Raw genomic sequence first — 24,656 nt, 5'->3', positions numbered from 1 at the left:
ACAGATGGGCTAGGGCACTGGGAAATGAATAAAGGAAAAAAGGTTGTAATATATGTGCAAAAAATATTTTAATTTTAACTAGAAAACAATTCTCATTTAAAATCATATTATTTATTAACTTAAATACAATCAATAAAGTAAAAAAAATATTGCATCGACAGTCCCAAATGAGGGCGGCCCGGTAGTCCAGTGGTTAGCACGTCGGCTTCACAGTGCAGAGGTACCGGGTTCGATTCCAGCTCCGGCCTCCCTGTGTGGAGTTTGCATGTTCTCCCCGGGCCTGCGTGGGTTTTCTCCGGGTGCTCCAGTTTCCTCCCACATTCCAAAAACATGCGTGGCAGGCTGATTGAACACTCTAAATTGTCCCTAGGTGTGAGTGTGAGTGCGAATGGTTGTTCGTTTCTGTGTGCCCTACGATTGGCTGGCAACCGATTCAGGGTGTCCCCCGCCTACTGCCCGGAGACAGCTGGGATAGGCTCCAGCACCCCCCGCGACCCTAGTGAGGATCAAGCGGTTAGGAAGGAAGAGTCCCAAATGAAGCTCCTCACCTCACTTTGATATAGTCCCTTGGTGGCAAAGCACCACCTTTTTCTAAATGACGCTTCTCAGCTCACTTCAATGTAGCTCTTTGGCACTAAGATGGTGGCAGAGCACTCATTTTGTCTAAATCAAGCTCCAATACTCATTTCAATATATTTCCTTGGCACCAAGCAATACTTTTATGAAAAACTGTGAAAACGTGTAGCGCATGAATGACACCGACATGGCCTGTTTGATGACCCTGGACTTCTCCAGCAGGTACTCGGATATTTTGGCGCCGATGACGGCTCCGGTGGGCGTAAACTTCATCTCCAGGTACTTTCCGAAGCGGCTGGAGTTGTCATTGATTGCCGTGCAAGCATTGCCGAAGGCTTCCACCAGCGGGTTCACCTGCAGGATCTTCTCACGCAAGGTCCGATTGTTTGCCTGAAGACACCAAAATGTATTTTTTTAAATTTTCAACCACTTCTGCGATGGTCGAAAGCTATTTAATTGTTAAGCTATGTGTTATAATTGCTAAGTGGTACAAAGATGATGTACCTTTCCTAAGAAGGTGAGATGTTGAACAATCAAATGAGCGCTCTCGGTTTTGCCAGCGCCACTCTCGCCACTGATGATGATGCACTAAAAAAAGAAAGAGATCCTTTAAAAAAAAAAAAAAAATATATATATATATATACACCCATTTGTATGCAAAAGTTTTTAAAAAATTGATGCTTTTGGCCACATTTTTGTCCACTCGCGCCGATTTGTGGGGTCAGGCTCAGAGGCCCTTAGGGTAAGAAAGTTGAGAAGCGCTGCGTGAGTGTGTTTCAAGTTTCCTCCGTGCTGTACCTGATCCTTGCAGAAAGTCACCATGCTTTGATACGCGGCATCGGCTGTTGCAAAGATGTGCGGGGGGTTGTCGGCCCGCTTCGCGCCGTGGTACAGCTTTGAAAACTAAAAAGAGAAAAAGCTTACTAGAACAGCTGAAGGATTATTTGGGGTTAATCAAAGGCCCTCGAAATGATGGCAGCCGTGTGTTGACTCCTGAAAAGATTGAAAATTTAGGTGTTTTTTTATTTTTTAATTTCAATTGAGCTTTACAGGGGAGGTTATGGAGTGGCTCACGTTAACGGTGAATAAGGTTTTGAAAGAATTTATTTTGTTGCGTATTATCATCTAATATTTCAAATGTAAAAAGGGCATTGAGTTGATAAAGTTTGGGAAACGCCACCCTAGTTTGTAACCAACCTGCGGAGAGTAGATGCTGAGGCTCTGGAAAGGATTGAGCGCGATGAGGATGTCGCCCACGTACGTGTACACCTGCAGCTCGGCATACCTCTTGTGGAGATGTCCTATTATGGTCTCCTGCGGAAAATACGGACGAGCACGTTACCTTCCGGAACATTCCATCTGTGTCCGATCGATGCGCTTTGAAATTAACGCGCGTTAAATCTCACCTCATCTAAGAACTCCAGGTTGACCAGATCGTCATCGGGACTACTCTCTATGATGAGGGTTTTACGAGTATTGATCCGTTCGTGCCTGGAAATGTATGAAAGCGAGGAAATGATCATGGTGGAGACGGTTCTTAAGTGACCATCAAACAGCACTTGCAACAGGCTGAAAGGGACATATGGGTCACTCCTCTGGGCAAAGGCCTCTCAGGTCCTCCCCCAGGGGAGTCCAAGTGAAAAGACAAATCCCGCTGCACTTCATTCAGATATTTTGACTCCTCGCAGCACAAAAGAGTGTCAATGGGTCAGAATGGAGCTGTGAAAAGCTCAAGGGAGATCAGAATGTGTGAAAAAGGCACTCAAATGTGCCGACTGTCTCTGCAGACACACTGGCCACAACATTAGGAACACCGGACCCATCAAATGTTATCATCTGCATCAAACAATTGTCACAAAGTTATCACTTACAGTATGTGTTTTGGACTCTGAGGCCAGTAGCTACGCTCGACCAATCAGAGCACATTAAGACTGCAAGTATAGCGGTGCCTGGACAATAAACAACTTTTGGGCATCATGAACAATTGCCACTCCAAATTAAAATGTGCTGTCAACCTATACACATTAAATTAAGAGAATGACTGCGCACATATATATTTACATGAACCACATAAGCCCACTAGCTACACGGCAACACACCACGTGGCGATCTAACTCTTCTAGGAATGGATATTTGAAGACAAACTGTCCATCATTATATGTAGGCGGACACTATAACAATGGTCACAGGCATATATTCTTTATCCTTTGAGGAAAAAAAGACTAATATTAATGCCAATGACGGAAAACGGTTTCATTTACATGTTAATTTCATATGCTTTCATAAATTACTCGTGCTATTTCTTTGTAATGACCTTTTTCTTGAGAACCCAGGGAGAATGTCTTGATCTTTTCTGCCTATTGTAAAAATTCAGGCCGGAGGTCACGAGTCGCTTCCCGTTCTGCCTGTGCGGTTATTTCATATTCTGAATGGAGTGCAAATGCCGCCGAGTCGATACGAAGTGGTGGATCAAGTGACTGCTCATCATTCCGTCCCCCCAGAATGGGCCAGGCGACTTCTGCTGTGCGGCTTTGATGTTGATCCCACTTTTGCACCTACAGCAGCTCCTTTTAACTCCTCCATGTCTTTATTCTTCTTATCGGGACTCATTGTGCGCCCGATCTGCGGCACGAGAGACGAAACCGGGCGAGTGCAGCTCTCGCCCTACAAGCTGCTAATCCCATTATCCACTTTCACTGAGGACAGGAATTTGGGATCAGGCTCAGGCGGCGGCTGCCATGCTCTCGGGAGTAAACAGAGTTGGCACGACATCAAAACACTCAGTCAAGGGCAGGCTCGGTGAACTCCTTCGCGAGGGGGGTAGCGGTGCAAAAAAATTGGGATTTCGTTAGTGGACGACAGATGGCTGACTTGAGTGTTTTAGTGGCGTCGCGTACAATTCGATGAGATGCATTGCACAAGCTGTCATTAAAAAAAAAAAAAAAGAAAAAAAAGTCCACCTCGTGTATGTTTACTATTATTGTGGTTAGAATTCGTCGTGGTCAAGAATTAACTATAGACTTCAAGCTAATGTTCGCTACAATAGCTTTTTAAAAAAGCATTAAAGACTCATTTCGTTGTGTCCTTTTCGTGCCATGGTATCATCTCTATTTATGTGCCAGTATGGCAAATAAACAATCATTAATTTACATGGAAGTAAATAAAATGCAATGGCATTTATAATGTGATTTATATTTGATCAAAAAGAGACACTGGGCTGAAATTAGTGATTATTTTAATGGTCGATTATTTTTTTGACGAATTAGATTAAAAAAAACATTTTAAAATCATATCCCTTTATTAACATATGGGACATTATTTCAAATCAACAGCCCATAACATCAATTAGGTGCGATTCAGTTACTGGTTTGGTGCCTAACATGTCGGAAGATGTTGATCGCTGTTGTCAAAATTAAAAAACAAATCTTTCCAAATGTTTTCCAACACTAAAATAATAAATCTGTTTTCCTGGAGGACGACAGAAATCTGAGAAGAATTACGAGTGAGTGGTGGCCTTTAAAAGATTAATCGACGATCAAAATATTTACCGATTAATTTAATCATTGATTAATTGATGATTAAACTTTGAACCTCTAATATGCATTGTCACTAACTGCACTGTGTTGTAATGTCCTGACAGCTGTTTTCCATCTTAAAGATGATATCAAAAACATTACACACTAAGATGGATTTATTCTTGATGCTAATGGCTGCCAAGAGTGTATTTATTAAAGTGTGGTTAGTCAGCATCAGTCGCACTGAATTAGTCACACTCTCCTACCTTGTTTTTAACCACACACACCGATCTGTTTTGCTGGGATCCTCCTCATTTCAAAGCAAAAAAAAAAGATGAGAGCCTGCCCCCTACTGGAGTCAAATATGATCGCGAGTGAGTTTTGTATGGCGGCAGCTTTGTCATGATTGTTCAAACGTCTTCTATGAGAGTAAAATATAGATGAAGGTAAAAATAGACTTACTTCGTTTTGGCTGCACATCCCAATTCTTGCTGCTCCTTGATTAGCGTCGCCAACTGCTGTCGAAGGGTCACATCTTTGCCGTGGGCCTGTTTGATGAAGGGATGCTCCAGAAGATGAGTCACCGAAGGACGCGCTTCGAAATCCTTTATCAGACACCTTGAGAGCACCCCCAAAAAAATAACAATAAAAAAATGACATGGTTACCTCACTGAAGTCACAGTGCAAAAAAAAAGCTTAACGGTGATCACCTGAACATTGTAGCAAACTAACAGAGATGCCTCAAGAGACTAAAAAGCAGAAGGTGAGTGCCTCAAAAGTGTGAGTGGCTAATCTGGTCAGAAAGCGCCGCATGGATGCTGTCGCCATGGTCGCGCAGTCCAAACAAGCCCTGCCAGGGCCAGGCAGCACTTCCTATCTGGGATGTGCAGTGTTTGCCTGGGCATCGTTTTTACAGCTCATAATGTACATGTGCTCATGGGTAACCGTGGAAACCGGACGCATTCTGGCTCAAATCCCTAATTTACTTTACATGGTTTTTGTAACAAACAATTACTCTGAAAAGATAAAATAGGACAGGGATCAAACCCTGAGTAATTGACTGCCGCCTGAAAATATCTAACTGCCAGCAGGTGCCACAAGAAAGCGGCAAATCACTTTTTGCCATTAGACAAGGCTATGGACTGGCTCATAACGAAGCTGCTTGGCCCAAGATACCCAAAAATGGAAATAAAGCTCTATTTTTTATTTTTTAAGTCGCTTTTTTTTAAGGGCTTTGGCCCGAGTACAAAAACAGTGAATATGACGTGTGATTTCACAAACAGGTACTTTGCGTTACCAGCATAGCCATAAAACGAGTGAAAGTTATATTGTCAAGGTACCACCAAATACATTTTTGACAATTTCTTTTGGTGGTGCCCTGTAATTTTTTGAATGTGAAATAGGTGCCTTACCTCAACAAAGGTTTGGAAACAAATATGACAATGTCAAGTTGTTACATATACAATGGGATCCTCAATTTAATTGATAAATAAGGGTCTTTTATGAAAGCAACTTTCCCATTCAACTAATGTACTTTTTTGCTTGGTTCAAAATCGGCCAATAGAATATTAAATTATCATTTTGTTCTGTTTTCATGGCCTTAAAAAGTGAAAAAACAACAAAAATGCATGAAATTGTTTTAAAGTTGATCCAAACTTACCTCACTTGTACTTGTGAGGGTAATAAGGGCATGTAGCAAGTCGCTTTCATGTTGGCGCATTGCGATTTTTCACTTTGCAACAACAAAACTATAAACTAGGGCAATTTTCTAAGTTCATTTATTGATTGATTTATATACAGTGTTAGCTGATTAATGTTGAGAGGGAGCGAAACTGCCTTTGCGTGGTTAATTTACCTGTGCGGCTAAAGACTCGAACAACACCAAACAGACACAAGATAGCAGGTAAACAACAATCTAATTCAAAACACCTAATCTCCGTTCTCTCCTCTTTGTTTTTTTTTTTTTGTGCTCTCAAAGTTAATTTCGTGAATTCATTAGTGTCAGGACATTAAGCCGCCGAGGTTTGCCTCTATTAGCGGAGCAGCGCTGGAAGGAATTGTGAACGGCGAGCCACTTTGTCACACGAGTCAGCGCCCCGGCTGCGCAAGTGGAATCACACTGGATGGATTTATTACTCTGGAAAAACAGCCTACACACACAAACACACACACCTTGCAAACACGCACACAAGTAAAAGATAGGCTCCAAAAAAACAACAACAAAAAACGGCCTGCAGAGCCTGATAACATTGTCCAGCCTCCTTGCATTGAACTCTGTTGGGATTGTTTGTTTGAGGACATGAATGCTGCGCCGACGTCATTCAATCCATTGACATGGACCCTCTTGGAAATGGTCGCAATGACACAGCAAAGTATTAAAAACTCCCACTTTGCCAGATACTCCTTGACTGGGTCCTGACTAATCAATATCAGCCAAAGCAAACGGCCTATTCAAACAGACAACCTACTGTATTTAATTGTCATTTACTCCGTTACAAAACATCGAATAAGTCCCTGTTCAAATGGACTCTTATTCCCTCATTGCGATTGTGATCGGCACACTTATCAACATGAAGGTTCTGTATATTTGGAGTGGCAGGTAGAAAGCAGCGATATAAGCTTTAACACGGCGCTACGGAGGGGAATGAAAAGTTATTTATTGGTCTCTGACGGAGGTGATAACGCACGTGAATGACTTTGTGGCAGATTTACAGAAATGAAAAGTCTATGGACACAAAGCCACGAGAGGTTGATAGAATCTGATTGGAAAAATATCCATTTCGGATCGCTCTGTGTTCAAGCGCACATTATTGTTGATTTGGTTGGGATTAAAAGCATAGACGACGTTCAAGTATTGTTTTCCCGCAGAAACACGGGATGAAAATGAAACGTTAAATACTGAGCAGAATAATGTTGCCTAAAGGAGTTGAGAAGGTGTAGCTGTCGCCACCGATAGTCCACATCATGTTGTTCTCCTTTCCGCTGCAAATCTAAACCTAATCTAAATCTAACCTCCAAACCAACGCCATCTCGCCGGACATGATTAATCAACAAGCAATTCCGCAGGAATACCTAATAATCAATGAACTGATTTCACAGTGAGTATGCCCCTCCCTGAAGCCTTCAAGCTCCTGCACAACCTAACAAAAGAGCTAAAACAAGAGCTTCGGCGTGCCCACAATCCTCTTTTGTCTGGATATCTCGGTAGTTTTAGACCATTGCAATAAACCACAATATAATATTGTAGTGGCCGATGGATGTATGTAGAATAACATCCTCTCTGGTATGTTGCGAGGAAAAAAAAATGTTTTTAGTGACTGAGCACTAAAAAATAAATATATGTAATCTTGGTATTTGTTTAACTTTAAAACGGAGAGAAAAAAATCTGCAAAAATGTGCTGATTGGAAGATGTCATTATGTTTGCCTCACAATGTGTTAATGTGCAAAAAAATTAAAACAGTGGACAAAAATTTGTTTTAAAAAACGGAGTGCATAATTCAGCAAATTTTAATAGAGCTAATATCGGACGATTCCCTCTTGAGCTCTGCGGGAAGCGATGGCAAGTTTTGATGGAACTTACTGGCCGATGAAATGGCAGAAACTTCTGCACCACTGCTCCGGATTTTGCAGCGTAGGTGAGGGATTTCTGAAAGAAAATCAGAAAAGATCAAATAAAAATAAATCGATCATCTTTTGGCTTCGTTTGACTGGAGCAACTGCCTTCCAATGACATGACAGAAGCAGAGTATCTCCTCGTCGGCTGACAAATGACGGCTGGCACAAGCTCAGAGGGACTTTTTGGGGGAAGACTTGGTGGCTGTCCAGCTTTGGAAGTGACTCAGCGTGTACTTGGCAGGCGGCATCTGTGACTGGGAACTCTAAGTTATGGTAGCAAGTCTTGCTTCTGTCAGCAGCATTCACGGAGGCCGTCGATAATGAGGCCAGCACTCTTCACATGGTTTCCATGACAAGAGCGGCGGGGATTTGAGATGACGAATAACGGTGGGGGGCACCTATCATTTAGGTACCTGGAAAGTAACACGATGTACGCTCGCTCAACCTCTGACGTGAGTTTTAATTGCGGTTCTCTTTTGCAGTGGCAATGTATGAAGGCAGTGGTCCCCCCCCCCTCCCACCCTCCCGAAAAACGAGCAAACTGCTACAGAGTTCAAACGACAAATGTTCAGATTCTGAAAAATATTTTGTTTTGAATATCACTTGCATCCACCAGCAGCTTTGTCCATATCACTCAGTGGTCCCCAAACTACGGCCCGCGGGCCAAATGTGGCCCACCTCTGCGCTTTGCCCGGCCCCCTGAACAATACCAGAGATGCTTTTGTTGTTGTTTTTTTTTCTCAAGACTTTTAAATGCATAGAACGTAACATTCTATTCCACCCTTCTGCAGTCTGAGCCATATCCGAAACCCTTCCCTCAAAGAGCAAATAAATAAAATCCTCAATGCACCCCTGTCAAATAAAAAATGGACTAATGGCGAAAAGATTAGGTAAGAGAAAAAAATGGTTATTATCTATTTCATAAATTGTGCCGGCGGCCCGGTAAGTCCAGTGGTTAGCACGTCGGCTTCACAGTGCAGAGGTACAGGGTTCGATTCCAGCTCCGGCCTCCCTGTGTGGAGTTTGCATGTTCTCCCCGGGCCTGCGTGGGTTTTCTCCGGGTGCTCCGGTTTCCTCCCGCATTCCAAAAACATGTGTGGCAGGCTGATTGAACACTCTAAATCGTCCCTAGGTGTGAGTGTGAGTGCAAATGGTTGTTCGTTTCTGTGTGCCCTGCGATTGGCTGGCAACCGATTCAGGGTGTCCCCCGCCTACTGCCAGAAGACAGCTGGGATAGGCTCCAGCACCCCCCGCGACCCTAATGAGGATCAAGCGGCTCGGAAGATGAATGAATGAATGAATAAATTGTGCCTATTAAGAGCCCAGAAAAGGTTAACATCTGGTTATGTGCGGCTTTCTGGAAAACAATACATTTTTACGTCCAGACACCTCCCGCGATCGTCACACTTTTTGTTACAAACCGAACCCAGTCCCTGTCAGAGAAGGTAAAAGTTATTTGGCCCTCACAGGAAAAAGTTTGGGGACCCCTTACATAGCTAATACTGATTACTCATTTCAGTCATATGACGTATGAATGTATTTCATGACTCTATCACACAGGTTTATACTATCGTGTGTTGTTCCTAAGAAAGCAGTCAGAGGAAATTGTGCCGAAACAAACCACGGCAAGGCATGCATATTCCTCAGGGACAGCGACTCATTTTTGGGAGGAAAATCTTGTCATTTTTAAACAACTCCAAGCAGCCGATCCTTCGCAAAGTGCAGATCAAAGGCAGCAAAATGACTGCTTCAATGGAAGCTCCGATGTGAGCCTGCAGACACGTTCTCTCGCCTTGATGTCGCTACGCACTACTTATGTGTTACTACGTCGATAGAAAAAGCACGCGCGCTGCCGATAACGCTCTCAAGTGTGCTTATTGTGCTTGGGAAACCCAGGCACTTTTTATTTGTACCTTTTGAGTATTGGTGAGAGTGGCGGCTAATATTGTAAACATGAATGGCTTATTCAAATTGCGGGCCGGGCTGGAGCGCATACTGTCAAGTCTCTCCTCGGTGTGGATTGAGGCGAAATCGGAGAGGTGTCAACGGCACTTGACGGCTGGCGCTAAGCCTCGCAAGAAAGACAAAAATGAGACCAAAGAAAGATTTTAGCGTGGTACTCAGTATGCAGCTTTCATAATCCTCCACATCCCACAGGATTCTTATATCTCTTGGCTTGTTATTTAACGGTTGCGTTTTGTCAAAAAAGAAAAAAAACAATCAAATAAAAAGGGAGGCCATCCCAAACATTATGTGGATCTGAATTATAATTAGATACCATTCTGCCTTAGGTTTGTATTTTATAGTTTTGATTGACACCATCGGCGAGGTATTCAATATCCTGGGGTAAAAATGCATCGCACCATATTTGGAGCATTTTTTTGCATGATGACCACAAACCACGCAACTAAAAATTATATTATCGATATGAGATTTCAAAGTCCAAGATTTCAAAGATTTTTAAGTCCGTCATTTTGAGGACCAATTTTATCAATTGCCTCTTTGTCGGCTTCTTGTACTGAAAGGAAGTAGATAATAGAGGCCCAGCCATATTTCTCATCTCTCCCCCCACACCAGATATAGCATTCAGCTAATAACCGTCAGGGGCGTATTTGGTCATGTGGGGGCCCAACGCAAACTCGGTCATCGGGGCCCTTCACGTTCAAATGTGCAGTTGGAAGCTGCCGGTCGGGGCACGGTTTTCGACGGGCACAACAGGCTTCTCCGTTTGGTGTCACTCTGTTGGTCATTGTTTTTGTGTCTCTTGGACGGGTTGTACTGTAACTGTTCAGTGAATTTTGATGCTCTGTCCGTGTGCATGTGCAATGACAATAAATGCGATTGCGATTGGGTGTCACCATAGGTAAAGGCGATGAAGAACTGTTTATTTTCCCCATTCCTCTTATCCACTCCACTGGGAAAGCTCTGGTTATTTTCCTCACAACGTGCTCCCAACTTTGTTGTTCTAAATTCATCACAGTCAGTAGACGGAATAGTCCACTGCAAGAGAATGGAGGGGCGCACTTGACCTTATGCTAGATTTAGCATTTTTATGGGGTTTTTTTTGGTGAGGTCTAGGTTAGGCTTTAAAACAAATGAGCCTGCTTCCTGGTACATACACTGACTTGATTTGTTGTATTTACCATGAAGACCACAAGACTTGGAATTTTTCGTGAGCGCTTAGGAGCGATTAAATTTGTTCCCTGCTGCCCCTTCATCTTGCCGCTACTTCACTATATTTTGAATCCCCTCTCACTCATGTTGACATCCGCTTGGACTGATTTATGTTCGTGCCTAATTTTTTAAGGACCTGACCCAACAAACAGTGGCCATCTTTGCTTCTAAACCTTAAAACAGAATTACACACACACACACACACACAGCATAGTTTGATGTTGCATGGACAAGGTGAGGTGGAGCACCAGAGAGAAAATTGACTCGAGATATTAACCTGGCGCATATTAAATATCACAGTCCATATTTGTATTTGTAATTAATTTTGCAGTTGATGGTTTTATAACCTTACCCTCTGACATCCTCCATTACCTTCACTCATGGATATTACGAGCTCACATCTGTCAACCACACCGCAGCACCCTCAATTAATCAAGTAGAGGCGGAAAGATGGGAAATGGAGGGAAAGATGTCTTCTCAAGTATGCTAATACAGCAGCCGCAGCGATCTGCCATTTAAACTCGCTGTACAGACGAGTGACTGTTCTCCAAGCGGCTCGTATTTCCGACGCATAAAGAGACCACGTACGAAGGTGACCCCAGTTCATGGAGCTCACAGGATGTTTATAGCCTGCTGGGGTTAAAGTCACTTCCAGCTGGGCACAAATTCCCATCGTGGAAACATAATGTTTATTTGATACTGTAATCACGGGGTCATGTGATGACAATGGGTTCCAGGCAGGAATGAGTTGACTGATGATTATCCTCAATATTATTATAAAATAGCCATAAAACAAGACGTACAATTTTACAGATTAGAAGAATAAAAGTCTGTCTTTATGTGTTGATACAGCGTTTGTGTGCGAATATTAGCTATTTGAAGAAAATAGATGGCGATTTTCTTTAGTGAGCCAATAGGAATTCCCATTCGCTGTTAGCATTAGCATCGACGATGTTTCTGAAACTAAGCCGGTCTTGTATTTAAATACGCAACGCAAAAACAAATACAATTTTACAGATTAGGAAAAATAAACGTCTGCCTTTATGTGTAAATACAGCATTTGTGTGGAAATATTAGCAATTTGAAGGAACTCGATGCACATTTTTTGTTAGCGAGCCAATAGGATTTCCTATTCACTGTTAGCATTAGCATCAAACAATGTTTCTGAAACCAAGTCAGTCTTGTATTCAATATGCTACACAACGTACGATCTTGCTCACACAAAGTGCATTTCGGCATTTGAATCGGTTTTATTTGACCATAATGTTTTAATGATGGTGAGAGGCCCAAACACTGAAATTCATGGTTACATTTCAATTACCGGTAATTGTCCAGCAGTAACGTAGAGTGCAATTTGGAGTACCAGTTGACTTGTGGACAAAGTCTGATATTCAACGTATATTCCAGACATGAAGAATGTCACCGTGGCTGAACATAACAGTCAAGTCGGTCTAGTGGAAACACATTAGCACGTGCAACTGTAAAATACAATGAGAAGAATTCTCCAGGCATCTTTAAGCGCTTATGAGTTAGCACTAGTCAAGGACATAACTTCAGAGGAGGCACCTCTGTTAATACCTTGTGAAGTATTGAATTGGCAAAAAAGATCACGTTCATACGATCATAAAAAACTGCAATGATGAATTCCTCCGAGCCGGTCATGAATCACCGGTAGCACAATTTCAAATTCAAAGGAGGAACACATTTCCCTATTTCAAAAGTCATTCATAGAGTAGTCATCATTTACACCAGATTCCTTGGTGGTTTGGTCTGCTGTGACGGCAAAATATATTTGAGATAAATGACATGTTAACAGAATCATTTCACGGTTCAACACGTTGGCTGTGATTTATACGGCAACCGCGGTTGCCGTTTCCCTGCAAAAGGGCAAACTATCTATTTTGATTCCAGCAGGTACGAGGAAAGAAGTATATTTCAGCCAGCCAGCCATTTTTTCATTCCTCATTAGGGTCTGCGGGTGAGCTGGAGCTTATCCCAGCTGACTTTGGGAGAGAGGCGGCGTACACATTGGACTCGTTGACGGTAAATCACCAGGCCAAAAATGACAAATAGATAAATAAACAAATTGATACTTATATTCAAAGTTATAAATAATTCAGTCAATGGGTGGAGGATTTGGAAGGAGGCCACAGGAATGTCACAGTCCAGACTCAAACCCAGAACCTCAGATGTGAGGGGCAGGTGCGCTAACCACTAAAGACAGTGATCCCCCGCATGGAAAAACCTGAGTTTATAACAGATTGGTTTTTTTTTTTCAAATTCTCAAATTCATATTTTTGGCAGATCAAATTCATCCCCTTATGTACAGGTATCACTGCACAGTTGCACTGAACTATTTGTGGGTTTTTTTTGTGTTCAGGCTATTGCTCTGGCGGCATTTTGTGGCAACTTGGTGACAAGGAAATGTGGTGGGGTGAGTTGAGGAGCTTCACTTAGACAAAATAGTGCTTTGCTGCCAACTTGTGATTTTTATAGGCAATTATATAGTGAGAGATCACTGAATTGGAATGCATGAAAACAAACCGTTCGGTGAGATTCATTTTGCACATCTTTCACCATACATTGCTACTTCACTTCCCCCATTCCACAAGTCAGAAATGGATCAACAGATTTCCGCTTTGTATTTAGCATAGACCAGACCCAGATTATCCCTCCACCTAGTCTCTTTTCTAATAATCATTGTGAAAACGGACTCACTGAAGACAGCAAGCAGGCACTACTGCCACCTAAAGGGTGCTGGAGTTCAGCAGTAGCAAAAGGACTTCTGTTTTCTTTGTAGAGTCAGAATTATAACGCAGTTGGTGTATTGTTAGATTGCGCAAGTGTATCTAATGTTGTGGCTCATCCAATACAAATAGTGTGGTTTTGAATAGTTAACAACAGATATGGTGTGTGTGATGTTGACAGTTTTTAAGGCCGTGATGTCACATTGTGTAAAGTTGACTGTGGATGAAAATCTTTCTGCATTCTATCTGGTTTGAATGGAGCTAATCATCGATGCAAATTGCAATCAGAGGGGCACATCTCCACCTCACGGGTGATGTGATTGTGCAGATTAAAAAAAAAAGGGGGGGGGCATCAACTGTGTGCATCTACAATAAGTGCTTCAATATCTTTAGACAGCACCGTTTCCAACGGGAGGAAAGGGCTACCGCATTAATTTCCCCTCAATATTAATTGTTAGATGTTGCAAATGTGCATTTTATATATTGTTAGTCTTCTGTGTGGAACATGCTATAGAAATGATATTCCCACATTTTCAGACAATTGCATATCATTAGTTTCAGCCTCCAGCTGAAGGCCAGGGGCTCCCTCTAGTGGGCTCACCGTGGGATCTTGAAGAGAGCTTTGACTGGGTGCATGTCAGCCAGCGGCGGGTCTCCATCCGCAAGCTCGATGGCGGTGATGCCCAGAGACCACACGTCGCAGCGGGCGTCGTAGGAGTAATCATACTGCTGCTCACAGGCTATAACCTGGTAACATGCAGTGGGGGGAAATGGGTGTTCCATGAGATCAGGATAGTCTATTTAGTCAAAACTCAACAGACTGGGTGCAACATACTCTCGGATCCAAAATTCTAACAATTAAAAGATACCATTTCTATTGACATTTTCTACAGAAACAATATTGAAAGTTATGGAATGAGTTTGTGCAATGTTGGTGGAATGATATGGATATTGAAATATATGGAAATATATTGAACAATAGACAATGGAATGAGGTGTAATTTAATTGGGTAAAATTTTGCAATATATTGTGAAAAATGTGGATTTTTTTCCTATTAGCCAAGGCTATAGGCTAAACGATGCACCTACTTTCAGTTCAACATAGTTGCTTAGGACCGGATGGCACCAGGGCATTTTTAAATTTTTTTTTAGATATAGCTCTGAGCATAAAAACAAAGAATAGGTGAGTTTTTCAGTGAATAATGCAAACTCCCCAGAGCGAAAAAAAAGAAGCCATAAGGCAAAATTGTCAAATTTCTCTCCTCTGCGATTTGCTGGGAAACTCACCTATTTGCTGTTTTGTGCTCAGGCCGATTGCTTGTCCAATTTAAAAGTTGTGCTTTCGTGCCAATGAATTTTGGATTGAGGGAAGGAGGTTCAAAGAGCTGCTCTGCCGCCATTTTGAGGCAGTAACAAAACTTTGTTGAGGAAGTTCCACATTTTTTTCCCCGCTCTTGGTGGTAGGGCATGGCACCAATTTCACATATTTCATATTGCTGACAAAGCTAATCAATGCTTCATTTTTTTTAATGTAGACCTTGTATTGAAATCAATAACAGGGTTGGGTCATTATTTTATGACAGCAAAAAATTATCGCAAACTGCCCCTATGAGAGGGCAGACGTCATGCAGTCATGTAACAATAGGAAATTGTGCATGGTAAGCATGCGGTTGAATTTACTCCATTTTGTTCATGCTAAATTAGCAAGCGAGCTCTAAAATAGACACGACCGCACCGTGACGACATGGAGCTGCTTTTCGATATGAGATACTCGATGCATTCAACGCCGGTGCTTGTTTAACAACCAAAAGAGCTCCTCCAAAGCCCAAAACCATCAATCATTAAAACATCTTATGATGGAAACACCACCCGCGTCAGAATTGACAAACGGCGCATTTACTGACCAGTTCAGTGAATTTCCCAGCCAATAATTAGATTTGACACAGCATTCTACAGCTGAGTTTAGTCTAATTGCCCCCGAGGTGCTTTTCTTACAGCCCTATCACGGCACTTGATTTCTGCCACGGAGAAACTGGCGGGCCGCGGTCTCCCAGCTATTAACCTTGAGACAACCTTAAGAGGTGCTCCCGTGGAGGGGAATACATAATGACACGGGGGGGGGGGGGGGGGGGGGGGGGGCGGTACAGAAATAGCTCAACCTCTCACTTCTCCGCCTTTGTAACAAGTCGCGTCGGACATTTCGGGACCAAAAGGAGCATCTCTGACCTCAGGAGCCATCCAAAACGGGGTCCCGACGGATGTGTTCCTTCGCAACCGTGCGCTGGTCAGTTGTGCCGAAACGCCTGCAAAATACACATCAGAGCGACGTTGATTTAAAAGAGGCGAGACGAGTTAAATAATAAAATGCCGGCGTATGATTTACTGTGGCAGCCTGCCAAGCGGGACAACAAAGGGCTTGCGATCATTTCAAATTATGTAGGACAGATTTTTATCAGCGTGAGTCCACTTCATCTCCACGACACCGAGGATAGAAACACGCCTGAGGGATTCCGAGTCATTTACCACAACAGCTTTCATTTTAATATGCAAAATAATGCAATTTAAATGAGCAATAATAGCCTCGGGTTAAGGCTACCGTCCATGAAATCAAACGACGTCACGGTGACAAAAGGGGAGCTTTCAGTAAGTATATTTCAATTCTGGATTCATTGACAAATTCACTTCGTTTGGTGCACCGCCGTAATCCGGGTTACAAAATGCTTATTTTAAGACATCAGAAATAGCAATTCCACGATAAATTGAGTGTGAATACTGGAATGCTGAATGAAACAATTTACACTGGAGGAAGTGGAATAATGCGCAACAAAATGGAATGACGTGGAAACTTATGGAATGAATGGAATCGTGTGGAATGATTTTGGTGAAAAATGTAGATTTGGAATGAGAAAAAAATGGGGCATTTTAGTTTTTTCTATTCGGCAAGACTATGGCCTAACTAAATGACGCACATCCTTTCAATTCAACGTCATTGCCCAGCACCAGATGGCACCAAAGCATTTTTTTAACATTAGACACAGCTTCGGCCTGAGCACAAAACAACGAATAGGTGAGTTTTTCAGCATTTAACAGAAACTCCCCCAACCCAAATAAAAAAAAAAAAACGTAATTGATCAGGCAAATGTGCTTTCAAACTACAAGCGCAATAATTAACAGCGCCAAATGAACAGCAGTGTTTTTTTGTTATTGTAAAGTGTCCTTGGGTGTCTTGAAAGGCGCTTGTAAATAAAATGTATTATTATTATTATTATTAGCACCTCGCCATGAAAAGGCAACCTCAAAAGATATTTTGATTGTACGCTCCCCGCAAGATTTTTTGCCACGGAATGAGGATTAATTTCAGAAACACAGTACCAAAGTCAACCAGCTTGACTCCCCCATCAGTCGTCAGGAGGATGTTATTGCCTTTGACATCGCGATGGATAATCCGGTTGTGGTGCAGATGCTGGAGACCCTTTCAAGGTGAGAGGAGAGAAAACGTGGATGTTGTTGTACGGCAAAACAACCGCGTGAGAAGTAAAGACATGGAATCTGGGTTTTCACACTGAAGGCTCAGCATGTTCCCTGCATGATGAACGCCACCTGCTGGCTAACATGAGGGGCTTACTAGGAGGGCACTGCATAAGATGTATGCGATAATGGGCTCCTGCAGACGTTGGCCTCGCATCAGCAACCCTTTGATGAGCTCCGTGACAGAACCGCCGTTGCACAGCTGCGGAGGAGACAGAGAATCTAGTCACATATCACCACTACGCTGTCTATTATCATACATGGAAAATGCTTGCGTCCTCCACGATTTGTATTGAAATTTCATTATCATTATCATTATTTTAAAAAATAAATGCGTTTGGACACTGTTGATACAATGCTCACCTCCAGCACCAGCCAGAGCTGTCCACCTGATAAATTTTCCGACTTGTAAAACATGCCGTAAAACTTGACCACATTGGGGTGGTTGGACAGGGACCGCAGGATGTTGTATTCTGCCTCGATCTCTTCATCCACATCCTTTTGGGCAACAATAGAAAACAAAATAGGATGACTGGCGTTGATGCGTCCGCTGTATTCGATTAGCCAATGCCGCTTTTCCGCTTAATGGCGCAGGATCTGCTCTATTCATCTTACGTTTCCACTTTCGAATTGTACCACATGGAAAATGACAAAAAAACCACAAATTAGCAACAAGAAGGAGCTCAGGGGTCTCTGGTTTGCACTTTACGGGATGGATGGAAGGTGCTGTATACATTTGCGCTGTGGAGTTAGCAGCAGTATGGTCGTAGCAGTCGTAGTTGTGAAAGTAACAGTTGTGGTGTCATTATCGTTATTATGATTTTGTCTTGTAGTGGCTCAAGGCTCAGGTAGCGAGCATTACGGCTCACTTGTTTTCTGGGTACAGTACTCTGTTGATTTTGTGAGAAATATTAAAAATGACTGGTGTAAAATTTCCAACTAATTGTTGCGCAAATTGATTGATGACTGTAAAAACAAGGACGTATAGAGAAATGACGAACGAAATCACTTCTTGCGGCTACTTTTCCGTGAAAGTCAAAGTCAGAAGGATGGAAGGGCAAAAGAACGCCTCTCTGGATGTCTGCGCGATCATGTCAGGCAGTGGAATGAGACGGGAGACTGCAGCATCCCAATGGCCATCAAGGTCGGAATCATGGTGGAAAGGTGATTGCTTCATCCACTCGGTCGAACGGCTCAAGTCTAAGCTAAACGCGACCGAGTCATAATCACATCAATAAATGAGCAGATTTATAAAAGAATATATGGCTAAAGGAGGAGCTACCACTTTCAGGAAAAGCTGAATTAGAACATAAAATGACGTGAATACAATTAAAAATGGGAGATGGCAATGTACAGCAATAGAGGAGGGGGTGGGGGTGGGCGGGGGCACGACTGCACAGACTCCAGCCAACTTACTCTGTTGGTGTGTCTTGTATGCTGCGATAAGGCAGTTTCAAAAGTTTCAGCGTGAGCAGAGTCATGTCAAATTCACAACTCACAAAATGTTCAGGTGTCATTTCAGGATGAATCTAAAAAAGCACTCTCAGATTTCCAGAGTCAACTTCGTTTGACCTTCTCGAAACTTGTCAATGCGCACGTTCAATCAGTGTGTAATTTTATGGTATTTAAAATTGGATTGCAACAGGCAAGGTCAAATACAAAATGTACACAGCAGGTGTACATGAAAAATAGATGTCACGTAATTTAAGAGATTGAAAATCTTCATTCATACACCGTATGACTTACATTGACGGGATCCAGCACTTTGACTGCTGCCTGACTTCCATCCTTCTTACTGGTCACCCGGTAGACTTTGCCATACGTGCCTTTACCGATGGTCTTCACAATGTCCCAGTAATCAGATGGATCGCCAAGGTTCTCCAGGCCAATCATACTGGGCTTGTAGGGATATACGCCATACAATGAGCGCCTGGGGGACAGATGACACTTGCAGTTGAATGGCTCAGTGAAAGTCTCATTTTGAAATCGCATAGAAAATAACTAAAAGTAAGAAAACATTTTCAGTGACAAAATGAAAACCAATATGCCTTTAAGAGAATGGAAAAAGTAAGTAATGAAACTGCATCTTACATTCATAAAACTATTTCTTGTCATTGCGTAAATATCCTTTGTTTTTGTTTTTGTCTGTGTCAATATCATACATGAGATTTCAGTCGGAGAATTAGTTTTCTTGACTTCATTACAACCAGTGATTTAAAAAAAAAAATATATATATATATTGCGGTCAAAAAATACGCCATTGAAAAGAAAAAAAAAAACTAAAACTAAAACCAAAACTAAAACAAGACTACTTCAAAAACGACCAAACCTGCTCAAAAAACAAATGAAAACAAACTCAATGCAAAATGTAAAAGTCAAAATGAAAGAAAAAGAACTAAAATTAAAAAAAATTATGAATACAAATCGTCAACCGTGAGTATGCAAGTCACTTTTCATGTGGGGGGTGGGGGGAATGCTAGGTCACAGTTCAGTGAAAAACTTCAGTAAGAATTACAGACTCGAAAGACTTTGCAGTTGCAGCACGACATAAAACAAAAGAGAAGCCGGCGATGAAAGCAATAAAGTATTTGCAGAGGGACATGCCGGGGCTACAGCAGGACAGAACATTTATTCCCGCAAGGCCTTCACTGACAAACAACAACACTCTGCCTGGCACGAAATCAGCAATGCTAAAAAGGATGACAACCGGGTGTCACTGTACTTACATGGCAAATGTTACTTTCTTCTGACTCATTGGCGCTGCTGCCAACAATTACATCACAAGTTTTGTGATCACAAATACTAAAGACGGCCAACAAGAGCAACAAGCGATGTTTGACTGAGGCGAGCTTAAGCGCTGTCCACTGGGATGCGTCACTGACTCCCCCCCCCTCCTCCCGTCCCTTCCCCACCCCACAGGAGTGCAATCTCCTCAAGATGAATTGGATTGGACGGCATTAGCTTGGCATGCGCAGGTTTGAATGAGCGGCAAAGTTTCCCTGCCTATTAAATCAGCAGTTCACAAGCACTGGACCGCCTCCGTGTATATCCATACATCTGTTTTACACTGCCCCCTGGAGGCCATGGTGCACACACACCAGAGGACCAGCACAATGTCAGGAGAACGACAGCAACAAAAAAAAATGTTCGTCTTTACATTCTATTTAATTTTGTCATGACTTTGTTTTTCACGTGTCGCTCTCTATATCAGTCAATGAATCAATCAATCGTTGACGCAGACGTTCAGCCTTGATAACCGACTGCTGTCAGGCTGATGAATAAAAAATAACAATCATAATAATAATAATAATTAAATGTTGTGAAGGTAAATTGTAAATAGTACTGCGATTTATCCATTTGTGTTCATATTGTATTTAATTGAAATATGTTTGTTGTTGTTTTTTTCTCTTCTTCTTTCTACATACATTCTTGCTGCTGGAGGCTGTAAATTTCCCCATTGTGGGACAAATAAAGGATATCTTATCTTATCTTAACTACTCTTACAATATGGCCTGCTGGGGTAAAAAAAAATTGAATAGCTCTCAAACCTCATATTTTACAAAATGCATTTGGGCCAATGTAGCAGTTTGATATTAGTTCTTGTATAATTGGCAATTTTTATCCAAAATTATCATTTCTTTTCATGCCACTCTGTGAAAATCTTGCTTTATAAGAAACAGGTGCATGACGCCCAAAAATATATAAAACGTTAGGGAACATTGGCAGCGAGGATTTATGGCCAACAGCCATGTTAAAAGCACACACTTGCGGTGACGAGTGTGTGACCAACGATGCCAAGTCTGAAGAGTCAAAGAGGCTTTGAACGTCCTCAAACGATGTGATTAATCTGGGAAACGGCATTGTCACGTTGTGATATTCCGTACGGGAATCTACAGTCCCAAGAGACATGATTGAAAGCGATGTCTGTGTGGACCATCTGCCAGAGGCGGCGTGACCCTGACGGCTTGATATGAACAGTTATCAACCCTCAGGAGACTCTCACACAAACGCAGTGAGGACACATTTATGAACGACGGGGCACTCGGGGTGAGTAATGCCGATATTACATGTAGCTCGTTTCAGAGCAGCAACAAATATCCTTTGTGCTGTCCTTCAATGAGCAGCAATTCGCATTCTGATGCAGCCCGCATTTAAATAATTGCCCGCTAATCCTGCTTCATCTCGAGTTATCCGTCAATGCCTTAAAAAAAAAAAAAAAATAAATCAAGTTACCGATAATCGCCTACCTTAAAACGCTTCCTGAATAATACTCATCATTAATCTGCAGCAAGTCAACAAAAGGCGCTTTTTTCACTTCAAGGATGGGGCATGACTCACAAGTTTTTAGTTTGAAGCGATTACTCATGAAAATGCTCACAAAAGCTCACGGGTAATTAAAAACACATCCAAGTCATAAATACCTGCTTCTGTGAAAGTGTCCCTCTCCAAAATGATGTGGGCTGATTCATACTAAACTGAGGATGAATAATTTACCATCAATTTGTGACCTGATCTGCAGCGGAGTTAAAATATTCAAGTGGCAGGTGTATGCTCTCATAATAGCCGCTGATATGATGCGTCTCGGGTTGCCCGCAGGTAACCAGGAAGTCAGCAGGAGTTGCCAGGTCACATGACTCGCCCTGATCTGACAACCCTGTGAAAGGTTAAGTCCACCTTGTGTTGGCCATTTCATCCGACAGGTTTGAATGTATTGCTCATGTGAATTATTTCAGAGAGGTTTCGGTCAAATAAGAGATTAATCAAATCTGCTAATGTTGTATTTAATACAAATACAAAAGCTCAATGGAGGCAAATAGAGGGAAAATATCAGAAACAAGCAGCGTCCCTTCGGATCGACCGTGGGCATTTAGAGCGCCTCCTTGCTCGCCCCGAGTGCACGCATACACAACAAAACTAAAATTAATACTTGCACTAATAAAATGAAGCATTTTTTAAAATTTAAAACAAATAAAAAACACCCAAAACTGCTGTATAATGAAAATTCCAAACTGTTATAAGCCTGGTATACACCAACACTGACAACCATTTAACTTTAGCAGTGCTTGGACTTTTTTTTTACGCGGTAGTCAAGAGAAACTGTTTGTTGAGAGGTAAAAGTCAGATGTAGTTGATTGGGAACAGGACTCCAGTGACCCCCACCTGGTCAAGCTCAAGTTACCCTTCATTGTTTACCTTCCTACTAGAGCACAATACAGCACCCGTCATGTTTCAGTTCAGTCAATATTTGTGGGGATAAAAATTACATTGTTAAAACAAATGGCTGTGTTGAATTTAGTGGTGAGCATTTTGAGTACGGTTTTTTTAAAAATTATTATTAAACACAGTTTGCTTTAATTAGTTTTTGGCGTGGGTTTGTTCATTGGAGCTTTCATTCATTTTCGTCTTATTTTTTAATTGACATTTGGAGTATTTGTTGAGTGAAAGATAAAAATGTATGGCCGAAAAGTAATACAGAAATAAATACATATAAAATAAGCCCTAAAGCCTCAAATATGAAATGAAAACATGAGAATGAAGGACATTTTTGCTGTACTTAAGTTTCATAGACAAAATGTATTCTCAGTAAGCTAGCCTTAAAAAAATTAATCTTTATATTGTGAACAAACATGAATTTTAGTTATTTCATTTTCATTCAAAACAATAACCTTGCACAACTCTCTACCATACTGGCAGGTGTACCTAATGATGTGGCCGGTGAGTGCACATGATTGCCAGGTTCAGTTTGATTAATCTAATTTTCTGCGTCCAGCAATCACTGTTGCTCACTCTCGCCGTTTAAAGCCTTGCGGGAACGGCACGTTGTCAACTGGCTAGTAAGTCTGTGGCGAAAGTTTAAAAAAAAAATCCTGTGAACTATCTAATCCTTTCTAAGGGGATATGAAGAGGCTTTGTGGTAAACCTTCGCAGCCACGAGCAGAGCTGCAGCAACTTGCCCTTGTCACGCTGGACGACCGAGACTCACTTGAGCATAAGGGAACACTTTTTCTTAATACAGTGTACGCTGAAGGATCCATGAGTGCACTAAAATAAGCATCCGAGCATGATGAGTGACATGTACTTGCTTTGATGTTGAGCAACTTGAAATGATATAGTCGTGCTAATGGCATATACTGTATGTGTTTTTAAGAAAATATGAGGACACCATATTTTGAATGTCCACCAACCTAAAACGTATCCATGACAGAATCCATCCATCTACTATATGCTAATAATTCTTAGAAACAGCCATCACTTGTTTGACAACAACTGGCGCAAGACACGCAAAAAAGAGCAGCGCAAAGGGATCTCGGGGAGAATTTATCTACTCTTCTCACTTTGTCACTTCTTTTGTACTTTTAATTGATTGTACATTCTAAAAAGTAAAATTTATAACCAGTAAAACGCAGTGTTATGGTAACCCTCCATCATGCCACCTACGATGCAGCTGTGGCTAATGTCGGCTTATTTTTGGCGCTAATGCTAGCTTAGCACTGCTATTTTGTGGTGCTATTTATTCTGATGACTCATCAAATTCAACTTCTACCATAATCACAAAATAAACAAAATATATTTTGTATTTTTACATCGTGTCAACTACAAAGGCGTTACTATGCTATGTACAAAGTTTTAAATTCTTTTACATCGTGTGAACTACAAAGGCGTTACCATGCTATGTACAGTTTTAAATTCTTACCCATTGTTGTTTGCTGCCTCACGTCCATCTCTGAGCTCTACAAAACAAAACAGAAAAAGGACTCAGATGCATTATTTTTATGAGCTACCTTTTTCTTGCTCATATATAAAAAACTTGAGTCTTACCATCCATTGCAACATATCCAAACTGATTTGTCCCTTCAGCCAGTCAGGGAGTTAGTTTAATAATTAATAATGAGCTTATGGACACCTGAGCAGAGCACGCTGAACCTGCACGGGGAAAGAAACGAGTCCATTCACCTGCGCAGGAAGCTAAATCAGAGGAGGAAAGGCTCAAATAAATCGCTAACCTGACCCATTTTTAGCAAGGTAACATTTCTTCTTCTCTGGCTGGACTTTGCTCCAATTGGTTGAAATCACAAGTTTAGCACGACTCTCGTTTGTTCCATACAAGGCCTCTGTTGTTTATTAAAGCTCAACCCAGTTACCCAGAAAATACACAAGTCACATGGTAGAGGAATGCGTTTGCTGCTACTAGGTCACACATAGGCCAACAATGGAATTGATTACTCATTGTGGCCAATTTTAGCTGATGCATAAAAATGGAGTGAAAATGAAAAGTAGTAATTATTTGCGAATGGACTGTGTACATGTTAGTCTACAGTGACTCAAAGTAGTTTTAATTAAACGCTGTCCATCAGGCAACTACATTATGATTTAACACTATGGATAGGTCAACCATTTCAAATACAGAGCTCATTGCACAAGATAAAAATTTGATGAGAGTATTTCAATATCCAAACATCTTACGACCACTCGGGAACTGAAAACAAAAGTCTAAATAAT

General features: G+C 41.7%; 1 protein-coding gene across 2 annotated transcripts; it reads right to left on the bottom strand.

The window, feature by feature from the left end:
- Positions 1 to 152: 152 nt before the first annotated feature.
- LOC127612020 (myosin-IIIb-like) lies at positions 153 to 24,631 on the bottom strand. Of its 2 annotated transcripts, XM_052082939.1 has the most exons (16): positions 23,976 to 24,631; positions 23,851 to 23,887; positions 18,903 to 19,086; positions 18,573 to 18,593; positions 17,520 to 17,654; positions 17,254 to 17,358; positions 17,001 to 17,100; positions 15,855 to 15,931; positions 14,230 to 14,375; positions 7,673 to 7,738; positions 4,554 to 4,709; positions 1,983 to 2,067; positions 1,774 to 1,890; positions 1,375 to 1,479; positions 1,081 to 1,164; positions 153 to 966 (listed from the first exon to the last, which is right to left on the bottom strand). In XM_052082939.1, exons 1-16 carry the CDS (start codon positions 23,980 to 23,982, stop codon positions 688 to 690), a joined length of 1,704 nt encoding a protein of 567 aa, XP_051938899.1. In that variant the 5' UTR covers positions 23,983 to 24,631; the 3' UTR covers positions 153 to 687. The 2 variants fall into 2 exon arrangements, with proteins under 2 accessions (XP_051938899.1, XP_051938900.1); XM_052082940.1 differs by lacking the exons at positions 153 to 966; positions 1,081 to 1,164; positions 1,375 to 1,479; ... (3 more) ...; positions 7,673 to 7,738; positions 18,573 to 18,593 and having other exon boundaries at positions 14,226 to 14,375.
- Between the last annotated feature and the right edge of the window lie 25 nt (positions 24,632 to 24,656).

This window comes from Hippocampus zosterae, chromosome 12, assembly GCF_025434085.1.
Source record: "Hippocampus zosterae strain Florida chromosome 12, ASM2543408v3, whole genome shotgun sequence".
Classification (NCBI taxonomy): Eukaryota; Metazoa; Chordata; class Actinopteri; order Syngnathiformes; family Syngnathidae; genus Hippocampus; species Hippocampus zosterae.
Note: the sequence above shows the minus strand (reverse complement) of the source record. Positions and strands in the feature narration are given on the sequence as shown.

Excerpts from the sequence above, each read along its gene's own strand:
- LOC127612020 (XM_052082939.1), bottom strand. Across the intron at positions 14,376-15,854 it reads CGTTTTGGATGGCTCCTGAG|GTTATAGCCTGTGAGCAGCA; the intron begins GTCAGAGATGCT and ends GCATGTTACCAG. Across the intron at positions 4,710-7,672 it reads TTCTGCCATTTCATCGGCCA|GTGTCTGATAAAGGATTTCG; the intron begins GTAAGTTCCATC and ends GGTGCTCTCAAG.